The 22,491-nt window shown below is 31.0% G+C and overlaps 2 protein-coding genes across 2 annotated transcripts; one reads left to right on the forward strand and one right to left on the reverse strand.

Annotated features, from left to right (window-relative positions):
* Positions 1-16,584: 16,584 nt before the first annotated feature.
* Positions 16,585-19,704, forward strand: LOC145124378 (glycerol-3-phosphate acyltransferase 9-like). The gene is made up of 13 exons (XM_079059698.1): positions 16,585-16,844; positions 16,940-16,997; positions 17,231-17,349; positions 17,431-17,530; positions 17,625-17,720; positions 17,801-17,897; positions 18,047-18,134; positions 18,210-18,306; positions 18,422-18,507; positions 18,597-18,716; positions 18,826-18,924; positions 19,262-19,312; positions 19,418-19,704. Exons 1-12 carry the CDS (start codon positions 16,666-16,668, stop codon positions 19,308-19,310), a joined length of 1,188 nt encoding a protein of 395 aa, XP_078915824.1. The 5' UTR covers positions 16,585-16,665; the 3' UTR covers positions 19,311-19,312; positions 19,418-19,704.
* Positions 19,705-19,760: 56 nt separating this feature from the next.
* On the reverse strand, positions 19,761-21,985 carry LOC145124377 (RNI-like superfamily protein). Its single transcript, XM_079059697.1, has 4 exons — positions 21,722-21,985; positions 21,409-21,614; positions 21,225-21,318; positions 19,761-21,143 (listed from the first exon to the last, which is right to left on the reverse strand). The coding sequence occupies exons 1-4, from the start codon at positions 21,950-21,952 to the stop codon at positions 19,845-19,847; spliced, it is 1,830 nt and encodes a 609-aa protein (XP_078915823.1). The 5' UTR covers positions 21,953-21,985; the 3' UTR covers positions 19,761-19,844.
* Between the last annotated feature and the right edge of the window lie 506 nt (positions 21,986-22,491).

Genomic DNA, 22,491 nt, shown 5'->3' on the forward strand with positions numbered 1-22,491 from the left:
CAACATGGACTGTTGACTTTGACTTTGACCAAGTGTTGACCAGTTGACCTCTGGGGGCATTTTGGTAATTTGGAAATTTATGGAAAAAGGGTTTTATGGTAACTATAGGTGGTGGAGTTCGTGTTGGTGATTCGAGAGTTTGAGCCTATCATTTTCAGTGCGACATTGTGAGGTGAGTTATCCTCACTATACTCAAGGGTCTAAGGCACCAAGGCCAGCCCTTTGAATTGTTATTGGTTATGTTATGCTGGTATGATCTGTTAGATCGGTATCCTAGAGGGTAGGATGACATTATGTGACATGTGGTATGACTTGTTAGTTCGGTATCCTAGAGGGTAGGATAATATTATGTGGCATGTGGTACGATCCGTTAGATCAGTTGTTGTCTATAGACTGTTATGTGATTATCTGTTATATGTGCACATGTTTGTTGGCGGTTGAGGCTTATCTGTTTTGTGTGAAAGCCAATAGACCTGGGCATTCCATCATGTTGGTTGTGGGCCGAGAGTATTCCATCCCGAGGATGACTGGACTCATAGTATGTGGGCATTCCAACCTGTTGGTTGTGGGCCTGGGGTATTCCATCCCGAGGATGATTGGACCCAAAGTATGTTGGCATTCCAACCGGATGGTTGTGGGCCTGGGGTATTCCAACCCGATGGTTGAATGGACCCATAGTATGCTGTCTATGATTATATGTGTATTGTTGTGGGTATGGGTATTTTGGGGGAACTCACTAAGCTTTCGGGCTTACAGTTTCAGTTTATTGTTTCAGGTACATCAGGGGATCATGGCAAGGCAAAGGCGTGATCGTACAACTCCTCACTTTTTATGACTTTGTTTATGGGATACTCTGATATGATACATTTTGAAAACAAGTTTTGTAATGATTAATGGTTTTGGAAATGTTTTAAAGTTTTAAATTGGCTTGAATTTTATAGGTGTTACATCATCAATCGTGCCTCCAATAATGTTGTATCCACCATTGATAGCAGTAAAGAGCCTGTGAGCTTGGGTGGCACCAACATTCTGATTAGAAAGACTGATAATGAATGATTTCTACCATGAATTAAGCTGTCTATGGTATCGGGAAAACAATATGTTATCTTGAGACATAAGTTCATGATTATGTTCCTCTACAAACTCATATAGCAACCATGTAGATCTTCCTTTTATCATACTAAATCTGATACATGCATTGCATCCAGTCCTTCGACTATCAGTCCTTCTTTGAATCTTACTTTTGATTGGGTTCAATGTATCAACAGGACCTGTATTAGGAAGACCTTGTCTGTTACACACAAGGTATCTCAATCTAATAATACCCTGCGCATTTTTCCTATTCGTCATTTTTCTGACATCAAAACCTGTTGCAAGAGCGTACTTGTAATACATATCTGTTATATCTTCATACGACTTGTAATGACCTTTGAGTTTCGGCTTAACTTCATCAGGTACCTTTGGAATCCAATACTGTTTTCCATTAATAATCACATGTTGATGATTAGAATGTTGATTATTATCATTAGATTGATTATCATCAAATCCACTCAATGCCTCGTCTTCAATCGAATTATCACGTAAATCGTTTGCATCTTCATCAATATTATCATAAATATCACAATCTTCTCCTTATAAAAATGATGATGAATTAACATAAAATATACAACCAGAATAAGAGAAAATTAAGTTAACAATTAAGAAAAAGTGTACGAAATTAAACCTGGATTTTGATCAGTTCCATGTTGTTGTTCATCGAACGGACTCTCATGATAAGTATAATTTATTCCATCCTGCATTGAATCGAAATCAGCATGGCCACCGTCTACTGTATGACAATCCATATGGATTAACAGAATAATCAAATCGTTTCAACGATGAATCATACGATGATTGTAAGACTGATAATACAGAATTAATAATATGTGGGTTTCAATTGTGGAATATGGAAAGATCAATTAGCATATTTACAGGCAATTTGTTTTAATTAGTTGTTTGACTTTTGTGTAAATTGACATGTTTACCCTTAAAATTAAATTTAATTATTTTTTAAAATGATAAAATTTGATTGGTTGTAAATCGTCCTCACGTATTCACACTAATTCATGTTTTTAAATGAACCTACTTCTATATATATATATATATATATATATATATATATATATATATATATATATATATATATATATATATATATATATATATATATATATATATATATAGGCTTAGGTTATTTTGTTTTTACTAAGTATTGTGTGCCAGAATGCACAAATATGGACCAACGGATGAAATTAATCAATGGACATGATTTGAGAGTGTATGATATTACAATGGGGTAACATGTACCATATAATCACATAATTTTTAGCAAAAGGGTATTCTAGACAATTAACTACATTTATAAAAGGAAATTTTCGGATTTTTAGGGATGATTAATTCTCCTAATTTAAAAAAAAATCTGAATTTTTTAATTAATTCAATTTCAATTTTTACCGATTTTATTCTGTCAGAATATTTCTTGAATCAGATGTTGAAAAATAACAAACATTCTAATATATTCTTATACATCCGAACTTAAATACAAAATTCATACATATTCTTACATACTAAAATCCTTATACATTTTAATATAATTATACATATTCTAAAAGAATATCAACAAAAATGATTAAAATTCTTAAAAAAATAACAATATTCTTAAATTGTGAGTATGATCAAACTTTATTCATTCTTCAAGTTATTCATATTAGGTCTTCAACGCCTTCTTTCAGCCATTCCTATCACAAATACAACAAAAACCAATAATTGTTAAAAACATGTTACTTGCAATTAACTATCACTTAATATATTATGGTAGAATACATAGAATATGACAGAATACATATAATACATTCTGGCAGAATACATCGATTTTATTTTGGTAGAATACATTCTGATAGAATACATAGAATACATTCAAAAGTATTGTATTTACTGCTAATATAATTTTAGATTTCAAAAATACAATAACGAGGAACAATAGAAATTGGAATTCAAAATCACAAATTGAACCAAAATAATACACAGACAAATTAATTATCTTTTTAAACAATTACATAAAACATGTGTTGCTAGTAATTCTGACAGAATGCATACCACAAGGTTAAATTCTTTAAATTCTCAATAATGACAGCTTATCCCTTGGCCAATCTTGAAACCTGTGAAAAACATGAAAAACAAAAATCTTGTCTCTTAGGATTTTTAACAAACAGTTGGTAGGCACTAAATAAATAATTGGTTGCTCAATGTCTTTTTCAAATTCAAGCACAGGGGAGCTCAAACCTTCTATCACTCCATCCTCCTTCTTAATTGGATTGCGAATGACATGATTAACCATTGGAGAACCAGCGATATCAGCCATAACCACTTTAGAAGAAATCTTCGATCCCATCACAGCACCCTCAGAACCATTCGACAATCCCAAGCCCTTATTCTCAATAGAAATCGCATCACATCCAGCATCCAAAAGGGAATCCACCAAATTCACTCCAGACCTAGGGCCTTCAGGTTTACTCACATCACTCGATCCTTTTATCACAGGAGATTTCACTTCCGATTCAAACTTATTGACAAGAAGAGTGACTGATTTAGCTTTCAGAGGATCAGACGGTAACTTAGAAGCCTCACAAGAATCGATTTTCAGCTTATTTCTTGAGTTCGCATTTTTCCCCTTTCTTTTCATAATAACATCAGGTTCCAAATCAGGAGGAACCCCCTCCATGAGAACAATACCAATAATATCCACGAAATAAGGAAGAAGAGACGAACAGATTAAGACCATCCACGAGCTAATCCGCCACCGGAGGAACAATCGGCGCCGGAAAAACGAAGGTGAAAATCGCCTGATGCCTTCTCGATCTGATGAAGACGACGGTGAGGACCGAAGTCCCTTTCTCAGCCCTCCTTGCGAATATGTTTGACCCTCACTAGTGCCCTTGATTTTTGACTGCTCCCATTCGATCGTTCCTTATTCTCGATCTGTTGAAGAAGACGCGTCCCCTCTTTGTGCATTTAGGGTTGTGGATACAATGATTTTAAACAAGTCAAACAATAGTAGACGTGATTTAAGGGATATACCAAATATATAAGAATTTATTTTTAGTTTATAAAAACAAAATGACTCATCTACCCTTTTTTTTACATTAATGATTTATTTTTTTCTTGAATTCTCATTATTGCATACATGCACACAATACTTGCTAAAAACATTTGAACCTAACTCTCTCTCTCTCTCTCTCTCTATATATATATATATATATATATATATATATATATATATATATATAGAGAGAGAGAGAGAGAGAGAGATGGAAAGTATAACATATGTATGAGTTTTAATTAATTATCTTTTTGAAACGGTACAATTACAAAACAAAAAAAACATATTTAAAATATTTAATTAAATATTTTCGACATCACCCTATATAACATATGATCAATATATTAACGATTAAACCACAATATAGAACGACTGTATTACAATAATAAAAAAACGAAGAAAATATAAAAACGAATTAGTATAACAAACTTACAAATTAAAATCTCTAATATAATAGCTTTGTTTTATATATCGGCTATAATACTTAAGCATGTTGGAAGATTTGGTATATCTAGAAAATAAATTGTAAAAATTGTGTTGGTAATTTGTCGAAAAAGTTTATGTGTAGTTATTATTATTATTATTTTTCTATTTTTTTTTACAGAAATGGAAAATTTGTTTAAATAGTATAGTCTTTGGGTTTGACACTTCCGTCGTAATATTGGCAAGTTTGGTCTATTTGTAATAAATAAATTACAAAAATGTCCCTGTAGTTTATAGAAAATGTCATAATACCCAATTATTTTACAATAAATGGTTGTTTAAAATTTTTAGAAAAATTGTCCTTGCATAATATAGTAAAAAATTTACGCCACTGGCAAAATCGATATTGTAAATTAGGAGTTTGAAAAAGGTAATTAAAAATTACTTGTACGTCCACCGCGAAGCATAAATGACATTTTCTATTCTTTTTGTAATATAAACTTTTTGAAAATATTTCTTCCCTGCAAATGTAATCATTTTACGAAATGTTGATATCGTTTTGCCAAAAAAAAAAAAAAAAGTCTTTTTATTATTTTAATTTTTTTTTTTGCATAGTCCATTAGAATACAATGTTGATGAACATAATATATATTTTATAGAATAAATAATTATTTTGTAAGATGTAAATTTTATAGAATAATCATTTTTTTAATAATACCCTACAATTTTAGTTATTTTTATGTTTATCCGAAAATGCATATATTTTTCGGCCCATAATGACTTCAACAAATATATATATATATATATATATATATATATATATATATATATATATATATATATATATATATATATATATATATATAATTGGATGTAATATACCGTTACATCTATGACAACGGCTGCAACCAAAAAAGGAAAAAATGGAACCCATCAAGAGGAGAAGAGAAGGGGATTCGGATACTTCGTTTGTTCATAATTTTTGTAATTTGTAAACAATCGGTAAACGTTTAACCCATATAGTTTCATAGTTAATGTGTCTAGTCATATCTCATTCCTTTAGATTTTTATGTCATATAAATGTCATATAAATTTCTCGATTACAAATTTTGACGAAAAAATGGTCTTTACCTAATAAAATTTTTACAAATTACGCATTCACAAAGCAAATATTGGAATTTAGGAGTTTGGAAAAGGTAATTAGAAATTACCTCTACATCCACCACGAAGCAAAGGTGATATTTTCTAGTTTATATTTATAATTTATAATAAATAATAATCTCTTCTTTTCGTAATATAAAAATTTTGAAAATACTTTTTCCAGCAAAGTTAAAATATTTTTCGAAATGATGATATCGTTTGCCAAAAAAAAATCTTTTTATTATTTAATTTTTTTTAGCATGGTCCATTAGAAAACCATGTGGATGAACGTAATATAAATTTTATAGAATAAATAATTATTTTGTAATATATGGATTTTGCAGAATAATTATTTTTATAATAATAGCCTACAATTTTGGTTACTTTTATGTTTAATCTAAAAATGTTATATATATATATATATATATATATATATATATATATATATATATATATATATATATATATATATATATATATATATTTCGGCCCAAGACGACTTCTACAAAAAAAAAAGTTATGATGTCATTAAAATATACTTTTAATAATTGCATGTAATATACCGCTACGCCTATGGCGATGCAACCAAAAAGGGAAAAATAGAACCCATAAGAGTAGTGAATGGATTTCCGATACTTCATTTTTTCAAGATTTTTGAATTTTTTAAGCAATCGGTAAGCGTTTAACCCATATAGTTTCATAGTTAATGCGTGTAGTCATATCTCATTCCTTCAATTTTTGATGTCACATAGATGCCATATAGATTTATCGGTTAAAGATTTTTACGATTTTAGTTTATTTTGCTTCTTTCGCTTAAAGTCTTGTTGCTTGCGGGTTAATAGTTGATGGATTTACCAAAGACAAAACTGCAATAAAATCTTTACATATTGGCCTCATAATCGATTTAGTCTATATATATTATTTTTATTCAATTAAGTCCCAAATACCCGTAATCGTATTCAATTTAACACTTTGACCCGGTCAACAGGTCATCGAACTTTCAAAAATTACATTTTTGGCCTAGATTTCAAAATTTATTACAAATTTGGTTCAAAATTTACACTTTTCGCCAAGATTTTAAATTTTGTTTCAAATTTGGTTTAAACTTTACCTTTTTTGCCCAAATTTTAGAATTTTATTATGAATTCATCTCAACTTTAGTTATTTTTACAACTTTTTTTCTCAAAAAAATGTTTCTAATATGTTTTTTCATTATAAAATCATATTTATACAAAAAAAACGTAATATCACATAAAAATCTTATATTTTCTATATAAAAACTTTTTTTAAAAACTTTTTTGTATATGAAATATCTAGTTATAAAAATAGGTATTTATTAAGTATATATAAATATATATACAAATCCATTTTTATAAAAAAATGTATACAAAAACGTATTTTACAAAAAAAAATGTATACAAAAATCTTATATTTTCTATATAAAAACGATTTTGGCCGGTTCCAACATATGAAATATATAAAGGTGATAGGTGTTTGTATACATTTTTTTGTAAAATACGTTTTTGTATACATTTTTTTATAAAAATGGATTTGTATATATTTATATACTTAATAAATACCTATTTTTATAACTAGATATTTCATATACAAAAAACTTTTTAAAAAAAGTTTTTATATAGAAAATATAAGATTTTTATGTGAAAATACGTTTTTTTTTGTATAAATATGATTTTATAAAGAAAAAACATATTAGAAACAATTCTTTGAGAAAAAAAGTTGTAAAAAAAACTAAAGTTATGATGAATTCATAATAAATTCTAAAATTTGGGCAAAAAGATTAAAGTTTGGACCAAATTTGTAACAAAATTTAAAATTTGGGCCAAAAGTGTAAATTTTGGACGAAGTTTGTAATAGATTTTGAAATATGGGCCAAAAATGTAATTTCTGAAAGTTGGATGACCTATTGACCGGGTCAAATGGTTAAATTGAATACGATTACCGGTATTTGGGACTTAATTGTATAAAAAATATATATATAGACTAAATCGATTATTAGGCCAATATATAGTGACTTTATTGTAGTTTTCCCTTTACCAAAATGGATTAGGAAAATTTTTTCCAAATATTACATTAGTTTCTTACTTGATATGCGATATTTAGGTAGTTTGTGATCAATTCATATGATTTTCGGTAGACGTATAGTTGTTTGAGCACATATTATGATATGCAACATTTACCAAATGTTATGTTACTATTCTTAATTTCTTTTGAAAGAAACGGTGTGAGTGACATTGGCTTGAAAAGGAACGACACGGTTCAGCCACTAGAACCATTTCTATATACTTCTAATTTCCTTTCTAAGAAGATTTCTTTCTCACGAAACTCATTCATCTTATGTCTCTTTACAATTCAGTCATCAGAACTGCCCTCATCATCGATGCTACCACAATCTAACATTTTCTCACCATATGACATGTAACAGTCAACTGGACCCTAATTAATTCATGCTTATTCTTATACACAAATAACTTAATCAAGTTTTACAAAAAATAATATATACTTATTTAAAGTGTATCTATGAATTACGTTTCAAGTGCAAATAATATATTATAAAATAAAATATAAACTTTGATTGTGCACAAGAAATATTTTAACCATACAAATTAACTTCAATCGCAATAAGATCTCAACTTATATCATATGATTTATATCATATGATGCCCACCAAGTACATTGATGAAGAAATCCAACGTGCTTGTGCTATAACCATGGTTTCCCCCTACTTTGATCTTCGGTCCCAAGTTTACGTGTACACATGTATACCGACAAAATATTTTCATCTTACAAACGTTTATATATACCTTAAAATATTTACTTCTACTTACAAGTAATGTCAATCCATGTATTTTGGTAAACTTATGTTTTTGTCGCTTAGCAATTCTCATAACTTTTTTATATATTTTGATAATTTATTTAATCGATCAAACAATTATATATATATATATATATATATATATATATATATATATATATATATATATATATATATATATATATAGGGTTTGGTGAATACATGGTTATCATGTATGTAAGCTTAGGTATAGAACTTAAGAAAATTATATATAAAGCTATGTAGTTTCAATAAAAATAAATTAAAACACTTTCTTCTTATTTAAATTTCATATCTTAGTCATATAATTTATCCTTAATCTTACAACCATTTAACAAAAATTATCAATTTTTTTTTTCATTTGCAAACATATATGTTATGAGCTACGACAACCTTAAAATCAACATCACAACATAAGAATAAGAAACGAATCATACATACTTATAAAGCTATCATTTTTTTCTTGAATCTCATGCATTTGAAACCTTATTTTTTAACTTCTTCAAACCACATTCATTTGAAACCTCATTTTTTAACTAATGCAACTCACTAGTTTTATTAATTATGATTTAACACTCAAAAGTTTTATAACTTATATTATGTTTAATTACCATTTAGTGAAAATTTTATTATAAAAAGACAAATCTTTTGGGAAGACATGCATACAAATCATATACAAATTTCAAAAAGAAAACAAACTTAAAGGTTTTTGTGTTGGGTTGAGATCTTATGACCACTTATCGAGATATGCTATTATATTAGAGATTTTAATTTGTAAGTTTGTTATACTAATTCGTTTTTATATTTTATTCGTTTTTGGATTAAAAGTATGCTATTCATATAACATTTGCTTTTTATTATATATATCATTTTTCTAATAACACTCTCCAAGCATTAGGGCATTTACAATTCGACTATTTTCAAAATTTTAAACACATGGACCATTTGTTGTAAAATAATTCGGTATTATGACATTTTCTATAAATTACATGGACATTTTTGTAATTTATTTTTTATAAATAGACCAAACATGCCAACATACGAAAGTATTATGACGGAAGTGTCAAACCTAAAGACTATACAATTTAAACAAATTGTCCATTTCTATAAAAAATAAAAATAATAATAATAATAACTACACATAAACTTTTTCTATAAATTACCAACACAATTTTTATAATTTATTTTCTAGATATACCAAACCTTCCAACATGCTAAAGTATTATAGCCGATATATAAAACCCAAAGTATGCTATTCATATAGCATTTGCTTTTTATTTATATATATATATATATATATATATATATATATATATATATATATATATATATATATATTATACGCAAAGGTTTTTGTATTGACCTTTGTTCGTGTTCCTCACGCATAGTTTTGTTTTGGCGCGTCTCAGTTTCTCCTTTTCCTTCTTATGCGCTTGGGGATGGAAATTTTCAGAAAAACAATTCTATCTTCTTCCAAATGAGTCATCTGCTCTTCATCATCTTAAGAAGACACGTTTTATGTAGAAGGACACCCGCTTTCTCTTCTTTCATCTTTCCCAATACATGCCTAGAGATCACCGCCTCCTTCCCTTCTCCCTCCGCCTCTGCCTCTCTATTTCTTTTATCTTCCTATTCCTATCTCTAGAATGCGATTCAGACATTCAAATTGACTGGACTCTTAAAATCGTTCTAACTTTTCTTCTCTTTCTATTCCTCAGTTATTAAATGTTATGATCTTCAATTTCTATTTCTTTTATTCTTTTTCATGTTCTTTCATCTTCGATTTCTATTTGTGCAGCAATGTTGAGAACTCATCCTTCACTATGGCTAAAAAAGAGGAAGTGAATAAGAGGTATGTATAAAAAATACACCATCGTCTCTCTCTCTCTCTCTCTCTCTCTCTCTCTCTATTCCATGGTTCTCCGTCATCTTTATCTACTTGCATCAGATTGAACTTCACCTATTCTGACATTTTTTTGTTTTTTATTTTGTATATTCATCTCATTTTTATCGATTCCTGATTTGGTGGTCAAGCTGATGGGAAAGAAGCGCATGAAATTGATGGAGGGTTCACGAAGTTTGCGTTAAGGCTAATATTTCTCTCATTTCAAGAACTTTGATATCATCGGTTTAATGGGTTGGCCTCCATCTTCTTCTATCCATTGAAAAAAACAGCGAATTCTTCCGGGTTGAGGTAAACTCTCAAATCGAACCAACTTCTTGTTTGATGTAATCGATTTGGATGTTTTAAATCTTGCGGTTCTCACTTGAGTTTATTTGTTTTTGGTTTTGTTTTTTCCTGGTGATTGTGGTGAAAGCGACGATAGGTTTTGTATGCTCTGATGGGGGTAAACCTTAGGTAGGCGCAGTCTATCAAATTGAGGCAAGTGATTATCAATACTTTACTTGTGAAGTTGTATTTTACAGATTATCCTGGATTTTATTTGAATTTGAAAAAAAAAACGAGTAAGAAAGCTTCATAATGAGATGGGTACTGAAATCAACAAATTCATAGGTGTGAAAGCGTCTTCTCACTTCCTGTTCTTACTTATGTCAAATAGTGGTAAAAAAGGCAAGGATGTGCTCTAATTAACTGGTAATTTGAATTCCCTCCATTATGGACACTCTGAAGATGTAATTCATCAAGATAATGCTTTGTCTCTGATTTATTTCAAGTCTTCAACACCGAAATTGGAAGAAAATTAGTCTCTATTAGGAAACATAATACATCAGTTGTCTTCTCCTTAAGGTGATGTAATATTGAGAATTTTCAGAATTGGCTTTTGCTCGTCGACTTAGGTTTTAATTTTCAACTGAACTTATGTAATAACTTGTCCCGCTCACATTGTAACCTTTTCCATAGAAGCCAATATGGAGTTTTTGAAGCATAGTTAGAACAAGCATTTCATGGAGGTTTGAGGCTACAAACCAATGTAATCTCGTTTTTTTTTTCAATAATCTTGGTAATTCCAGTGATATGATATATTGATTTGGGATGTTAGCCAAATAATTTAGTGAAATATGGGGCCTATCAAGTTTATTTACCAATGAGATCCAGAAAGTTCTAGCATGATAGCTGCTTGAGTACTTTAGAAATCTTAATCTTGTTTTCTGAATGTGGCTGGCTGGTTGAACTTTATTACATATGTTGAAGCCAAATTGAGCTCATAATCAGGTTTTTGGAGTTCAGTTTCGTCATATTTGTTTTCTAAAGTACTATAATTTGATTCTGATTGCGGATTTGTTTGTATAATATGATCTGATATTGCATTCTGATTGTCATTGTGAAGCTAAAATGACATGAGAGTAGAACTGTGTTATAGCAAATGTAGAAGAGGGCAAGTAAAATTCAAATATTTTTATGAATTCATTTTCCATTACATAAATTTTTGCTTCACACCTGTAAATATGGTTTTAGTGTCGATAGATGCAAATTAATAGTTTTAACATTATTATTTCTTTCTCACTCCCTATTGATTGGTTTCTAATAAAAGATGTTGCCCGAGTGACATGAGTCATGTTGTTGCATCCCTAAATATATACGTTGTTATATTAAAACAAATCTTTGTCTTGTGACTTATTTCAATTTCCTAGATTTTCTTTCACATATCTAACACATACAAACATTTATAACTATTATTTTTTTCAAAATACCGTTATCTTGTAGGACGGATCCACATAAATTCAATATCTCAATCGTGTATGCGAGTGACAACTTCCTAAAATGGTATATGAAAATTTAAGTTCTTTTGGGTCAAATAGTCAAATTTTGAGAAACAATCAAGAAGTTAAGTTACATTAAGAGAACTCATACTTCTTAATGATAAGAACACCCCCTTTATTATTTTGAAATATATGTAGGTCGACTAATTTCCAACTTATATAATATTATCAATCCATGTTTGACATTTTCAATCCATTTTCAACTTAATGGTTTTGCCCACTTGTGCAAATCTTTCTTTTCGATATATAGTTGTTATAAGGATATGGAAGACATGAACTAATGGGGTGAAATTGTAGGAAATGGAAGTCCTAGCTCATTTACGAGTTTTTTGAATTCAAACCATTTTGTCAAATTACCATACTTTTTAACGTGTTTAGATACATAATAAGTTTTATGGTTATATTGTGCTTGTATGCAGATTATAAATAACATTAAAACAGGAAAAGCATGTACTATATACATCCAAAATTATAGGTTTGCATTATTTTTTTGTGACCAAGGTCATCTGATGCAAGAACAAGTATAACTCTTTCAATTGGGAAAGTTCTAAAATGATGTTAGCGATCTTCAAATAAAGCAACAACAGGGGATAATTATCTGGCATGGCGGAGAAATATGTTTCTATTATAGCATTCTATTTTTTTTTATTTTTCTTATAGCATCCTACTTCAACTTTACCTTATTAAGTCAATGTACTATGAGAACTAAGTAGGATTGTATTATTAGTTTTTAAAAAATAAAGCTAGGTAGTGAAACATTCAATGTAACCATCAAATTCCCTTCAACCCTACTCTTGGGTCGTGCTTAGCACGGCTTGTAAACATCCCTAGTATATATATATATATATATATATATATATATATATATATATATATATATATATATATATATATATATATATATATAATGATGCTAAAATATGTCATTTTTCTAATAACACTCTCCAAGCATTAGGGCATTTACAATACGACTATTTTCAAAAGTTTAATAAAAAAGAAATATTGCGAATGACTTGGAAATTATTCAGTCAAAAACTTTTAATTCATTTGTAGATTTACCAGTTCATGAGTTTTTCAATCATTAGAGTGAATCACACGGATGGTCCTGTGGTTGGGGGTTACTTCCACGTTTGGTCTCTAAAAAGTTTTTTTTAACTCGGACCATCCCCAAAACTTAAATTTGTTACCCGCCCAGTCCCTAAATTAATTTCCTGCCTATTTTGCTGTCAAACCATGGTGAAAAGACATATCTACCCTTTTATATTTAATATACAATTATTCTTGAAAATGAAACCTATCCCACCTCAAAATATACCCCACAGGCCCACACTCCATAACTTACAATCGATCAATCCTGTCATCATATCCCCCTCTTAGCACCTCCCTTCCGCCTACTGTTATCGAACTCCAGAGACACTGCCTTCCGTCACCAACCGGACTCTCCGTAACTGGCCATATCATCATTACCAAAACTCACTCCCACTGCCATATCCCCAATCGCGTCACCATCTTCTTCCTTCTGAGTTCTAGAAACACCCTAATCTCCTCCTCCCTCTCATTTCTCTCTCAAGTTCTCATTTTTTTGTTTCTCTCTCTTGTTCTCATTTTCACGATTGCTCTATGTGAAGCATGAGGTCACAATGCTCCAAATATATAAAGTGGGTCTTTCAATTTGGTCAAATACACAAAGAGTTCTTTGCAAATTACCTGGATGAAGAGACTATGATTGAAGATAAAGTGGGTTTTTCAATATAATCAAATCGAGCGTGAAGCTCTTGGTCTTTTCTTTATGTAGAAAATAAGAACTTCTAAAATTTTACAAGTTCGTTTCATAGGTGTTAGATTCACAAAGCTCTTCTTCACTTTGATTCAAGAACGGGTAAATTAATCTTTCCGAAATAACTTTCATACTCGAGTGAAGCACTCTAACAATAACACTAATTTCATCGATGCAAATCGCTCCATCAACGGAGCAAAACATGAATTTCCCAATTGGTACAAATGAAGAACGAGTTGTCATCACTTCCGGCGATCGAGCGACATATTCAACACGACCCAGTATAAAATGGAATAACTTGGATCTCTAATGTTTTGTTAGTTGCGTAGCTAGATCCCTGGTGAAAAAAGGTGAATTCATGGTTAAGTGCCATGATTCCAGGAGGCTGTGGAGGTGGGTCGTGATCGTAGATAATGGTGCGAAGAACATCCATGGGAGGAGATCGAATTTTTAAACTAATTTACAGAAGTTGACACCCAATCGTTGTTGTTGGATGGCTTTGGAAAGGGATCGGTTTCCGATCACATGGGAGCCGAGGGTGAAGTAAATTACAAAGGGAGGGGAAGAGATTGATCGGAGATATGAGAATAGCCAAATTAAAGACATATCGGTGATGACGCCTCCAACGAAGTGTCGTTTCTAGGTTATGGAGTGTGAGGGTATATTTTAGGGTGGAATATGATTTATTTGGTTTTTATCTGTTTAAGAATAATTATATATTAAATATAAACTAATGGTAGATATGTCTTTTCATTATAGTTTAGCAACAAAATAGACAACAAGTTAGTTTAGGAAGTGGACGGGTAACAAATATAAGTTTTGGGGATGGTCCAAGTTAAAAATACTTTTTAGGAACTAAGCGTGCAAGTAACCCCTAACCATAGAGACCATTCGTGTAATTTTCTCCGATCCTTATGATGCAATAACATTTTTATATAAGTTATTTATTTATAATTAGCTAAAAATTGAAACCACATTATATATATATATATATATATATATATATATATATATATATATATATATATAGAGAGAGAGAGAGAGAGAGAGAGGAATTAAGGAAAACGAAAAAAGAAAAGAAATAATGATATAAATGTCCATACTACCATTTAAGGGGATACAACTCCCATTCGTGTGACTTTTCATGGTAAGTTTAATGTATGAAGTTTTTGTAAGTATTCTCCTCCTTTTTATAATTCCACTCTTGATTTGATTTTTTTGTTGTTGTTATTTTTTTATTTTTTTATTTTCCTATTTTGTTTTTTTGTTGTTTTTAATTCATTTATTATTATTATTATTATTATTATTATTATGTTTTAATATTAAAATTAATATTAATATTATTATTATTATTATAAATTTATAAGAAAATTTTATAATTCGGACGACATTATAAATTCGGACGAAACGACTATATAAAATCGTTTTTTAATTATTTATTATTATTATTATTATTATTTCGAACAACATTTTATAAATTGGACGGCATTATAAATTTGAACGACTATATAAAATTGGTTTTTAATTCTTTTTTATTTTATATTTTAATCTTATTATTTTTATTATATATATATATATAAAATCTAATGATGTGAAATCAAACGTCAAAAATAAAAATAAACAAAAAAAATATATCAAATCAAATGTTAAAATATTGATTAGTTTAATGTTATTTTTTGTCACATTCTTCACTATTCTTTGACTATCTTGTCTTCGGATGGGTTGACATATTTTTTCCTCAATTTAAATTTAACATTTTTTTAAATATTCTTTAATTGAGCAAAATAAAATAATAATGATAAATAAATTAATTTTGCTGAGTATCATTAACATTTTTAGATAAAAGAATAAAAAATATTGATTATATTTGATGAACTTTATAAATAATTTTTTATTTTGGGGTATATTAATAGTTAACTTATATTAAAGATGTTTATTTGAATTAATAAATGTATTAAAATATCAAAAGGAATAAATCAAATGCGAACAATTATAAAGTTGAAGGGTAAATAGAGTATTTTCCCTTTAATTCTAGGATAAAAAATGTAGCAACAGAGAATTTGTAAGGACCATTATTGCAATTTCAAATTCAAAGTCTATTTCTCTCTCGTCTCATCCTAAAACACCATGCCGAATTGAGCAAACCGAATAGATGGGGCGGTGTTCCCGAGTCCACGTCGGCAATTGTCGAGTTCCATTGTGACCACTCCATCCAGTCTAAGGTGTTTCTCGCCAGTGATCACCATAGTGGTTGTCTTAGCGAAAGAAGAGAGCGGTGTGTCGATTGTTATTTCTAGTTAGGTATGTCAAGGAATGTTAATTTTGAACAATGTAGTTTAAGAATAAAATAGAAAATATGTGTTTGAAGTTCAAAAAACGAGAAAAATAAACTATGTTTTTTTTTTTTCTTACTTTTTTTCTTTTTTTAATTTGAAATTAAGATGGAATTTATATTTGATGTAGGGCAGGTTTGATTTGATGATCGTAATTTAAACCAAAACTGGACCAATAGGATATTATTTTGTATGGTTTGATTCCAGTTTTTGGATGCTTGGTCAAATGGGTTCATCGGTTTGACTCAAAACCCAGCCCAAATCTTGTTAGATCGCAGCCATGGTCAACAGTCAAGATTTCAAGAATTCAATCCCCCTTTCTTCTATCTCCACTCCAGAACGTGGCACCAAGATGAGCAAGCTAACCTCATCAAGCTCCGAGCTAGACCTAGATCGCCCCAACATCGAAGACTACCTTCCCTCCGATTCCATTCCACAACCTCACGCCAAGCTTCGTTTGTAACCATTCAATCATCCATCGATCTATTTTATCAATCTATATGTGTATATTGTTATTTGGAAAGCTCGATCGATTGATTGCATATTTTGTGTAGGCGCGATTTGCTGGACATCTCCCCGACGTTAACGGAGGCGGCTGGTGCCATTGTCGATGTAAGTGTTCTTTTCCTCTTATCCTCCTTTCTAATTTTGCCTTGATTTTTGATGTTTCTTCTTCTATTCGTGCGAATTCACTCATTCGATCTACTAGATGTTTTATCATCTGAAAAATACTGTTACAGTTGTGTCTAGTGTGCTTTCTGCACTGCGAATTCGTTTTTTTCTTCCCTAATGACGACGATTCATGATTTTAGTTGTGTCTAACCAAATTCCATCTGCATGAGCAGGATTCTTTCACACGATGCTTCAAATCAAATCCTCCAGAGCCTTGGAATTGGAATATATATTTATTCCCTTTGTGGTGTTTGGGAGTTGTAGTTAGATATGGGATTCTTTTCCCTGGAAGGTAACTGTTTGTTGTATGTAACTCTGCATAATGAGAAATTGAACATTTCTTTTCTTTGCTTATTGTTTGTTCATATCTCAGGGTTCTTGTTCTGACAATAGGATGGATAATCTTCCTATCATGTTATATTCCTGTGCATTTGCTATTAAAAGGGCATGATAAGTTAAGAAAAAGGCTAGAGGTATACACTATAAATGCATTTTACTTGTGGCATCTTTTTACATCTTTAAAAAACTTTATAAATCTGACTAGTATTTTGACTATTTTGGGCTCAGAGGGCTCTGGTGGAGTTAATTTGCAGCTTCTTTGTTGCATCATGGACAGGGGTAGTGAAGTATCATGGCCCTAGACCATGTGCAAGGCCTAAACAGGTAAGTTATTAATTATTTGCATTTACTGTAGATTTTTTTAATCATAATTGTTTTCTCTGATGATTTAATTTAATTTTCAGGTGTTTGTGGCTAATCATACATCAATGATTGATTTCATTGTTTTAGAACAAATGACTGCTTTTGCTGTTATCATGCAGAAACACCCCGGATGGGTTGGTATGTAACACATACATATTTTTCATTTGCTGAGCTTTGGCTCTTTCAAAAAAAAAAAAAAAAAAAAAAAAAACACATACATATTTTTCATTTATATTATTTTAAAGAAAATGATATATTGAATGTTTTTTTTTTATTATTATATATAGGACTTCTGCAAAGCACTATTTTGGATAGTTTGGGGTGTATATGGTTTAATCGTTCGGAAGCAAAGGATCGTGAAATTGTAGCAAGAAAGTATGTAAATTTGTAAATTTTATATTTTTTTTTAAAAAAAAAGAAAAATGTTGTGACATGATGCTGTGGTTTTAGGTTAAGGGAGCATGTTGAAGGAGCTGACAACAATCCTCTTCTTATCTTCCCTGAAGGAACTTGTGTAAATAATCAGTTCACTGTTATGTTCAAAAAGGTACATTTATTGATCTATATTGCATTTTCAAGAAATAATTCTTTCTATTCCATTAAAATGCTTTTAGTTTTTGCCATATATATATTGATTTATTGGTAATTTGTATATTATATAGGGTGCATTTGAACTTGGGTCCACTGTTTGCCCAATTGCAATCAAGTACAACAAAATTTTCGTTGATGCTTTCTGGAATAGCAAAAAGCAAGTATTTATTGTTATTATTAATTTCATTTTTATATTTTTTGGATTGAATTGTGTTATAATTTTATCTGTGTTTGTTTGTTTTGCAGACAATCTTTCACGACTCATTTGTTACAGTTGATGACATCATGGGCTGTGGTTTGTGATGTTTGGTACCTTGAGCCTCAAAATATGAAGCCTGGAGAAACACCTATTGAGTTTGCAGAGAGGTGAATTGAACACTTTTTTTTGTTAAAACTTAAAATACATGGATGATGATGAAATTACCATAAATGTCCCTGGATTTTGAAGTTATTACAATTGTGTACCATTTTGTAGGGTGAGGGACATCATATCTGTTCGGGCAGGTCTTAAGAAGGTTCCATGGGATGGATACTTGAAATACTCTCGCCCCAGCCCAAAACATAGGGAACGCAAGTAAGTTCAAATTCTATCATTCTTTTACAAAAAAAATCCCCTTAACATTTTTGTTACGGATTTGGTCCTTATGATTTACTCAAACTCACAACTTTGGTCCAATTTAAGACTTGCATTGCGTTGTCAGAGGGAATAATCCGCAACAAAATGCAAACTTAAGGAAGTCTTCAGGAAGATTTTAAAAAATTGGACCAAAATTTTTTGAATAAAGCACAAGGACCAAATTTGTAATTTACTAATAAATGGCAATATTATACGCGAAATTTCAACTCTTATAATATATATATATATATATATATATATATATATATATATATATATATATATATATGCGCAGGCAGCAAAGTTTTGCAGAGTCGGTGCTGCATCGGTTGGAAGAGAAATGAGGGTTAGAAAATGGAAACTTTGTCTATTTAGGCATCCTACTTTCCTCAAGACAATATTATAAGCAAAATTTTAGCTTTTGACTTTTCTGTGAATTTTTTTTTTTCAGATTGTAGATTTTCAAGCATTGCTGGGAAGATAGATAATTATTAAATCATGAGCAAATAAGATTATGCCTTTTTGTTGAATGTGTCTTTGTGTGTGTGTGTGTGTGTTCGTTCACTTAAATTTATGAACAGGCGATACTTTATACTGACCTTAATTTGTTTAGCAAGAGAGCTGTTTTGTAATGGTTTAAGTGTTTTGTAGAATTTTATTTGTTTCGTATCTAGGTCAAAAGATTTGTGATGTAAATAATGATAAATAAATAAATAAAAACTGTTTTTTACCCCATAACCCATAATAGTCTCTAGGAAGGAATATTATTATTAAGCAATAAATAATAAAAAGAATAAATCAACAAATACGTAAAACTACAATGTTAATAATAACATTTACAAAAGGGTTATCTCTTTTAACATATTACAAATTCATCGTTAAAACTTATGAAATTGCCATCCATCATGACACCCAACCTCACAACCATCATCACAGATAGTCAACCATGGTCTCTCCCTATGAATTTCATCAAACTCATCATCTCCTACACATATGACACGTGTCTTCCCAATTCCAATCCACTGTAAACCACGAAACAAAGGCTTCTTCAACAGCTCAAAACACCCAACAGTTAACCCACTACAGTTATAAACATCAACCCTCCTAATTCCCCCCTTCAACCCCAAAACCTTCATGGACACATCTGTCACATGAAAACAATTCCTTATACACAATTCCACCAGCCCAATACAAGAATCAACAACAATGCCAACACCATAATCAGTGATTCCAGGCATATGACCAAGATCAAGAGACGTTAAATTGTTCCCAATTATTCCGTTTGATAATAGATGACCGATTCCTTTATCGGTTACCCTTTTGCAACCTCTTAAAGACAGGAATGTAATTGGGGCATGAATTTTACCTAAAATTAGCATCCCGGAATCGGTAACATCCGCCCCGCATAAGTTTAAAGAAGTTAAAAGTCTAAGTTTTGAAATGTTTCCAAGGCAGGAATCTGCTACACTTTTACACCCGAACAAATCAAGAATCTTTAATCCACTACAACTAGCGATTTCATGTACTCCTTCACTTGTTATCGAATTACAAGACACCAATTTCACCTCTTCAAGAACCCTAGGAACTTTACTGACATCTTGGAATGTCAAATCCGTCAAAAGATACGTGTTTTGGATCTCAAATTTTTTCAGATTGGAACAGGAATTGAGAATTGAAGTGAATCCGGCATCGCTAACTTTTGAAAACCCGGAAAGACGAACGGATTCCAGTTGTTTACAACCCTCGGAAAGCAAAAAGAAGCCCATATCGGTTGTTCTTTTGAATGAGGTGGAACTATGGTGGCGAATTCGGATAAGAGAGAGGTGAGTTAGGTTTTTACAATGGATTAGTGATTGAATTCCTAGGTCAGATAGATCATCTGATGTGTCAGATGATGGTTGGTCTTTGAGATCGAGATTGGTTAGAAGAGGGAGAGAGTGTGTGATGGTGTGGAGAAGGAGATCTGTGATGGTGTCTAATACTAGTGAGATCTGTGTTAATGTTTGGCTAAAAGATGTATGAGGAATGGGGATTGTTCTGAAGAACACAAGAGTGTCTAATGAAATAGATGGTTGAAGTTTAAGGATCTTAATGGTTTTGGGGAGCAAGAGGTAGATACCGAGTAGCATGAAGCTGTAATCGTTAATTTCACCTCCCAGGATTTTGATTTTCAGAGACTGTAAATGGAAGGAAGATAAATGACAAATCATGTGATTGAAAGCATATTAGTAGAGAATAGAGATAGTAATCATATTTACCTCCAGGAATCGACAATTTTCAAGTGAGCCTCTGAAATTCAAATCGAATACAGAAGATTTGTCAATGAAGCCAGAAAACTCCAGTGTAAGCACTCTGAATTCAATCAGCAAAAGATGACTACGTTAATCAAATTTCAGTAACCATCAAAGCAACTACTATAATGAAAGTAATACCAGCTTGTACCTTAAATTTGGGCAAGTTCTTCCGATGCTAGAAAGAAATCTGCAGGAGAGTGAAGAACATTTCAACAAAATCAATTCCTCAACATCTGGTCCAAGGAGGTTTCTGATTGAAGAATCACTGAGGCGAAGGCAATCTAAGGTGATCTTCTGGATATTGCCTAATTTTCTTCTAATTCCATCAAATGTCTGTGGATCTAGAGAAAACGCCTGCCACAAAATCCCCATCCAATTGCAAATATTTACGACTTAGGGTTTTAAGATGTCGAAGAACAAAGTTAAGCGATGAGCAATATGGTAAATGTAGAAAAACTCACGGAGAGATCTACGGACGAGAAGGAGGAGAGAACGTTGTTGACGGACGATTGAAGGGTTCGTGAAACGCATGCTAACGAGCTGAGCGAAGACAGTGTCTCCGGTTCAAACTTTAAGAAGATTTCATTGAGTAAGTTCTCCGGTATCCTCTCCAGTAAGCTGTCGCCGCCTACTGTTGCGAAGGCGGAGCCGGCGACGGCGACGGCGGTGCTGGTGCTTCTCTTATGAGCCATCACGGAATGACCGTTTTTTCCCTCCTCTCGCTCTCTTTCTCCCCGATGGGTTTTGCTAAATATTTCCGTTTTCGTCCTTGTATTTTTAAAAATATCCATTTCTTACCCCTTTTATAGTTTTGTTATTAATTCAACCATTAAATTTCATATAGTGATTAGGCCATATGTTTGGATAGGGTTCTGCTATTCAGAAATAGACGAGCTATTTCAACAGAAGAAGATTGAGATCAACTCAAATCTTAAACACTCAAACTTAGCTTGTTTATTCCATATGGGCAAAGGCCCTATTTATAGGCTCAAAGGAGCCGAGTACAATAATAGAATTGCAATCGGTTGATTGCAATATGACAAACCTATTTACATTATAGCCCCCTAGACTATTGAGGGACTTACATACTTTATGTTACATCAAATAATACACTTAATAATTATTCTATTATTCTACCGACACATAATAACAAATCTTTTCCATATTGAAAGGCCACATGTCTTGAATAATGTGTCTTCTTTAATAATGGCTTCTTATGTCATTGCTTACG

The sequence above is a fragment of the Lactuca virosa genome, chromosome 7, assembly GCF_052849685.1.
Source record: "Lactuca virosa cultivar CGN04683 chromosome 7, Lactuca_virosa_CGN04683_v6, whole genome shotgun sequence".
Classification (NCBI taxonomy): domain Eukaryota; kingdom Viridiplantae; phylum Streptophyta; class Magnoliopsida; order Asterales; family Asteraceae; genus Lactuca; species Lactuca virosa.